Genomic DNA, 7,494 nt, shown 5'->3' on the forward strand with positions numbered 1-7,494 from the left:
TAAGACCGATCTCTTCTGGAAGTAAGACTGTGTTGACTTTGGTATCCGCTGCTATACCATCGCTTCTCGTCTTCACGGCCGGTGCACCCCAATTCATCGTCTTCTTTGTTTTCGTCATGTTTGAAAACTTTGTCGCATTGATTCACGGCTTACAGACGCTAGCTCACCTATATAGGAAATGTGACGTCACAGTCAGCTCTATTCGGATTGGAAGACAGACTCCACACCGACTGAATTTTGTAACCCGTGTTAGGATTGGTGAAAAAACTCAATCAGTTTTGATCCGCTCTTCCATTATATATAACTGCAGTTCATTTCATTCCCTTCACCTGTTCTCGTCAAAAGATGTGGACAAACGTAGAATCATCTACCGTTGTATCGTCGATGCTGTTCCGTACGGACTTAACCCATATATGTAAAATCATTATGGACAATTATCCGGATCATCGATACAAGCGTTTGGAAAAGAAGAATTTATGTGGAGAGACAAAGCTGTTTGAAGAGAGTCCTTATCTACGGACCAGAAATCAGAAATTTGAGGAAGATAAGATCTATGATATGCCCTCTGTGTTAAGGGGATGATGTTAACATAAACCCAAAGGCCCTTTCAGGACTACTCATATGCCTCGAAAAGATTTGCTTTCTTGCCTAAATATTTTTTAGTCGGTTATATAGTTGTTCGTGTGTGATAAATTGATTTTCATCAATCTATGTCTGTTTGTTGCATGTTGTATGTGTTAAATAAATCTATCTATTTATCTATCTATCTATAAATACGTTGACACAGTCACACTTGACTATTAAGCAACGGGTGGTACGTGGTCAAAGATAAAGTAAAGATGGAAGTGATAGGACAGTCAGAAGAGTAATGATAGGAAAGGCAGAAATAAATGAAAGTGTGTCAGTGTACGTTTTCGTCCCTTCATACTCAGACCAATCCGGCTACCGTAGCGGCAATGAGATATGGAACCTCAACCGGCATGGCCCTGAGAATCACTAGGTCTTACTTGTAGCTGACTAGTTCATTAGAATGTGATTTTGGAAAGCTCCTGCTTGTGAGATACCAAGTCAGGAGCTTCTGCAATTATTGATGGTAATTTGTTCCAAGTCCCTATTGTACATGGGAAGAAGCTGAATTTAAAACAATTTGTCTATGCTGACTTCAATTGGAACTTTTCCTGTGGTTTGCCCTAGTTTGGCTATATGCCAGGGTCAGATATTTGTCTGCTGGTATGTCCACTAGATTGTTTGCAATCTTGTACATCATGGTTAGCTGGGCCTTGGTTCGCCTGGATTCGAGTGATTCCCACTGGAGATGGTTGAGCATTGCACTGACACTGCTAGTGTTACGACATTTATTTGTGGCAAACCTAGCCGCTCTCCTCTGAACCATCTCTATCTTATTTGTTAGATCTTTATTATGTGGGTTCCACACAGTCGAGCAATACTCAAGACCTGGTCGAACCAGAGTGAAATATGCCACACTTTTAACTTCTTCATTGTTGATTTGGAGGTTGCGGCGCAGGAAACCAAGGTTACTGTTCCCTTTTTCACTATCTTGTCTATGTGCCTTTTCCAAGAGAGGTCTCTAGACAATTCCACACCGAGATATTGTGTTGCCTGCTCATTGGCTAACTTGTGCCCCTTAAGAGTATATTCGGACAAGATTGGTGATTTTTTCCTGTAAACTCTTAGGATGCTGCATTTTTCTGGATGGAACGACATGCCCCAAGTTCTTTCCCAGAGGGCCAGTTGGTTCAGGTCTTCTTGAAGGATCTCACAGTCCTTGGAGACATTTATTTCCCGGTAGACTATACAGTCATCTGCAAAAAGTCTTGTGTTGGATTTGACGCTTGCAGGTAGATCATTGATGAACACCAGGAAGAGTATGGGACCCAAAACACTCCCCTGAGGTACCCCACTAACAACTGGTGCTGGGTCTGATGTTGCTCCATCTACTATAACTCTCTGCGATCTGTCTGATAGGAAATCTCTGATCCATTTCTGTGTGTTACCCCTGATGCCATAGTGGTCCAACTTACTGAGGAGTCTTTCATGGGGGACACGATAAAAAAACCTTACTGAAGTCAAGGATTGCAAGGTCATACTGCTTCCCTCTGTCTAAGGATTTGGCGAGCTCATCCACTAGGGTAATGAGCTGTGTTTCACAGCTTCGTCTGGCACGGAAACCATGCTGGCAGTCTGTTAGAATGTTGTAGCGATCTAGATGTTGCATCATGTTGCTGACTATGATGTGTTCAAGCATTTTTCAGCAGATACATGTAAGGGAGACCGGTCTATAATTGCTGGCCTTGAATCTTTCTCCATTTTTGAACATAGCTGTAATGTTTGCTGTTTTCCAGACATCAGGGACATGACCTGTTGAGAGGCACTTCTGGTAAATATAACTCAGGTATGGTTCACACTCTTCTGCTAGATCTTTCAGGATCCTTGCTGAAATCATGTCTGGTCCTGTAGTTTTCTGTGGGTTAATTTTCCGCAACAAGCTGTATACACCTTCTACAGTAACTTGGATGTCAGGCATTGGTGGGTAACGATCTCCATGTAGGCTTGGTAGATCACTCTTATCCTCTTGTGTGAAGACTGGCTGGTATTGACGATTCAGTATGTTAGCCTTGTCGGATGCCTCTGAATGTAATTTCCTGTGTTCCTTGAGTGGTGCCACACCACAGCTGTCTCTACGTAAGGATTTAATGAAGTTCCAAAATCTCTTCTGCTTGTTTGGTTGTTGTTCTTGATGTGGGTTACCAACTTCTATCAAGTTTTCAATATATCTCCAGTAAGCCTGCCGTTCTAAGCGTTGTGATCTTGCTTTTGCTTCTTTGTATAGTTTCCGATCTCTTGTTTTTCCTGTTGTTTTCTGTCTTGCAAACAATTTGTTCCGTCTTCTGTGTTGGGCTTTAATGGATTTGTCTATCCAAGGTTTGTTTGTTTTGTTTCCAGATAAGGTCTTAGATGGTATAAATTTATCCATTAACCGTTTGATGTTCTCCTCAAACATTTTCCATGTGACATTTACAGAAAGGTTATGTGTTTCACGTAAGAACGATTCTTGTAATGACTTAAATTCTTCACGTAACTGGCCATAGTCTGCATTCCTGTATTGGAAGACTTTACCAGCTGCTTTCTTCGCTTTCATTTGTCGTAGGCTGGACTCTATGTAAACTGCTTCATGGTCAGCAATTCCTGGTATGACATCACACTTGTTGATTAGTGTTTTGTTGTTTGTGAAGAACAGGTCAAGCAGATTTGAAGTAAATTCAGTTACACGTGTTGCTGCATCTATAACCTGTTCCAGGAATGAGTCCTTTATGATATTTAATAGATGTTGGCATTGGGCATTGTTTGTGGCTTGTAGTAGTGGACACTCATTATCCCAGTCATTATCTGCCAGGTTGAAGTCTCCTCCTAGCCATACATGCGCACCTCGTGGGATTCGCGTAAGACATGAGTGAAGCTGATCTAAGTAGTTTGGTTCGGTTAAGGATGGAGGTTTGTAGAAGGCACCAACGTATAGGTCTGATGCCCCTTTAACCTTGATTTTGGCCCAAACTAACTCAAAGTTATTATCTGCCTTAAATTCTTCTGGCTCGCAGCTGAAATACTGGTCTGATACTAGGACAAATACACCACCCCCATGGGATCCCTCTGGACGATCTTTGCGATAGGACCTGAAATCTGCTGGGAATACTTCAGATGAATTTATGCTGCTGTCTAGCCACGATTCCGTACCAATAACAATGGTGGCTTTGGTAGAGGAGATCATATTGCTTAGTAGTCCCTTCTTTCCAGGCCCCTTTATAGATTGACAATGAATTACTAGGATTCTCATGGGTAAGTCAGTTCTAATGTCTGTCCCGCCAAACGTTCTAGGTATTTTCCCCGCTCTTTGGTCACGACTGAGGTTAGCCTGGTGCACCCCAATTGCTAGATTGTTGCAACATTGTTACCAATTTTCAGTACCGTGACGTCACCTCACCTGTTCCTACAATTGTTGCAACATTGTTACAAAATATTCAGTCCCGTGACGTCACCTCACCTGTTCCATTCCTATTGTACTTTCACAACAACCCCACTTTCCTTTGACGCTATACAGACCCGATAGTCCCCATGCTCAGTTACCCTTGAGGCTATAGTGTAGCAGGGTGTGCTATAAAACACTGAGGCTATAGTGTCCCTGGGTGTGCTAAAAAAAACATTGATGCTATTGTGTCCCAGGTGGGGTCTGTATTGTATTTTCCATTGAGGCTATAGTATCCCACTATACTACTTAAATTGGTTACCTTTAGGATCGGTAATAAATAAGTTACATTGATGACCATCATAATCGTTAATACTTAGGATCTACAGTGTGTTCTACCCAGAATTTTAGTTATATAATCTTGTGAGACATGAGGTTTGTATTACATACCTTGTCAATTGAAAAACAATTATTTTTGAAAGGTTACAAATAAAGTAAAACACACCCATGACAGCAGTACAAAGTGAAAAGGTTATATTGACATTAGGTAAGAAGACAGTTACTAAAACGTACGTGGCAAGGGTGAGTAAACACGATAACAATAAAATGCCAAAACTAAGATAGTATTAAACGTAACAAAATATGCAAACACGCAAGCCAAAATATGGCATAACCAACATGTCCAATCAGAAAAACATAACGAGGGCAACTAGAAGGGGTCCGAACAATTAAAACATGAAACCTCTATTATCACACGGCATAGACATTAAAATGCATTTTTCTGGACATATATTTTAATTGAACATATTCTTATTAAAAGCTTGAAAGTATTGAGTTGTAGCAGCAGCAGGGAGGGTGAGCAGACCACATTTGTAGCAAGGCTGCTTTGAAAATAAAGCTTCATACGTAACCAAAAATACAAGGTCAATGACCTCAAACCGAAGCCTCTAACCGACCGCGATTTTCTCTAAATGGGTTAGCTCATTTTGTTACTTTATCTTTGTCGCTTGTGTTTTCAAATTGTATGTGTGTTCGTTCACCCACCCAGACACTCATTGTTGGTCGTCACCCTCCCTGCTGCTATAGTGCGGTGTAATTAAATCATTATTATGGATATAATAATGAGCGATTGTACGCCAGCTATGGAATATCGCACAGTTAGACGAGCTCAGGAGAGACTATATGCGATTAAAAAATATATTCCAATCCGTGATTCTGTCGAACTAAATTTACAAGAGAATCAGGAGTCTCAGGCGGAATTTAAAGAAGGTGCAGAACAATTATTTAAACCGGTTACGAAAGCTACCGAAGGAGTTACAGAGGCTACCAAATGTCTTCTTTCCACGTTAAACAAAACCAATGAAGCAACTGGAATAATAGCAGAAAGAACTATAAAAAAAAACACGATTCTACGAGAACTTCAAGGTGAAATAGCTGCTGCTCAAACAATGCGAGAAATACATAAAGGTATTGACCAAGCTTGTGCTGAAATAGGTGACATAAAGGATCGTATACCAGAAGCAAGACCAGAACAAGAATAAGAACCAGCACGAGTGAAAACTCAAATAACTGACAAATGTACCGGAAAAATATTGCTTTCCTAACAAAACTGACAGCGTGGAAGAATCATCTTCGTTTTCCGTGTGCAGTTTTGATCAAAGAAAAAATTCTGAAACCTGAGTATGCTGATGATACTATAGGATGTGAAACTTGGTACAAAATGATATTTTGCTTACACTAGGGAGTTGATCGGGTTCGAAGTAATGATCCAAGAGATATTGCATTTAGAGATGGAATAAATAATATTGCACTGTTACAACAACCACGGTCAGTATTACAACAACCAGGTAAAAAATCCGGGGAAGGTCTTGCCACTGTCAGTGTAAAATTCCATCCCATGCCCGATAAACTGTGTCCCAGTAATGTCCATGCAGATGTGGACAGACTAGAAATGATCATTGGAGTAAAACAAGCCGGTAATAATTCCTCAGAAATCACTAATGAAGCAGCTAATATTTCTCAACATTTATCTACAGGTGGTATCGTGGACATTAATGTTTATCGGTCCCTCATTGATGAAATCGTTGATGATTACCATAGCGATTGAGGTATGTAATTAGACACAATGACTAAAATAGGGTGATCATACATGATGCTCAACGTGGACCTGTAATGGTCAGGGTGATAAACTAGCGATTACCTATGTATAAGGTTAACTACGGAGATGGACTTGGAGATGTTGTTCAGGGTCTGTTAAGAAGGATAGCCCCACAAGCATTACAGATTGCAAAATAATTATCAATGAAAGCTATTGATGGTGTTCGTGCAAAAGGTATTGGTGCTGTTGGTAATGTTGCTAGTAAAGCATTCTACGCAATTAAGAATATACTAGCACGATTAATACGACGAAAACTGCAGCCAGTTAAATTACCCACTACTAAAGATAATGCCTGCAAGTGTTAGTACAATAATAATTCAAGCTGCAAATGAACGGTTGAAGGAATTAACCGGTGAAGAAACTCGAAATATAACTGGAAATTTGGTAGCGGGTAGTGGGTTATATTGTGGCAATCGCTAAGCGATTGTGATGGTAGATCAATTTAGACGATAACAATTATAATAAAATGTTCAAAGGTTTTATCTGAAGTCTGTGTGTGATTATCAATATTATTCTTATGAAGAACGAGCACCAAACCAACAAAGTCGAATCGAACTACAAGTTAATGATACAAGCAGATATTTCTTGCCCCCCGAGGCATTCACTGACTGTTGGCACATTTTCATCAACTGTTTGCACATTCGCCTAGCAGATTGCATCACAACATGGAGTTTCAGCACCAATGCATCTATTTGTAGCTTTTCAAGATATCCGACAACAGGATTCTCAGATAGGAAATCATATCGTTTTTTGACCCACTTGGGGTTAGTAAAGTTTCTTTAAGGATAAATTAACGTCTTAGAACCGTCTGAAGAAGTGTTGCTGGATTTTGAAAGTATTCATGTAGCACGTACTTATCATCATTTGATGACATCATGGGCGTGATCAGAATGTGGATTCTTTTTTACAAATATCTCAGTGGGATTTCTCGAAGTTGTATCCGAACATCTAGATTTGTTTAGATAGTCAGTCGTTGACATACCTTGTTGATGTTTGTATCAAGTTTGTATATATATATATATATATATATATATATATATATATATATATATATATATATATATATATATATATATATATATATATATATATATATATATATATATATATATGGAATGTTAAATTAATTAAATTAATTCATTCATTAAAGTATTTGCAATATATATGCATAACACTCGATTGAATGTTGCTAGTGCCAAAATTTTAAAGGTAAAATCCCTGTCTAAGTAGGAGTTTCGTGTTATTCTAGTTGGATTTTCAATGATTTTGGTCATATACATAATCATGCATGACGTTTAACGGCATTTTGAATCTGTTTAATCAAAGACATTTTGATATTAAAATCGTGTCTTTT

The 7,494-nt window shown here is 39.2% G+C and overlaps 1 protein-coding gene across 1 annotated transcript; it reads right to left on the reverse strand.

Moving 5' to 3' along the window:
* Positions 1 to 2,269: 2,269 nt before the first annotated feature.
* On the reverse strand, positions 2,270 to 3,787 carry LOC149802164 (uncharacterized). The gene has a single exon (XM_089956900.1). It carries the CDS (start codon positions 3,785 to 3,787, stop codon positions 2,270 to 2,272), a length of 1,518 nt encoding a protein of 505 aa, XP_089813026.1.
* Between the last annotated feature and the right edge of the window lie 3,707 nt (positions 3,788 to 7,494).

Source organism: Sinohyriopsis cumingii, chromosome 4, assembly GCF_028554795.1.
Source record: "Sinohyriopsis cumingii isolate HCF-2022 chromosome 4, ASM2855479v2, whole genome shotgun sequence".
NCBI classification, from domain to species: Eukaryota; Metazoa; Mollusca; class Bivalvia; order Unionida; family Unionidae; genus Sinohyriopsis; species Sinohyriopsis cumingii.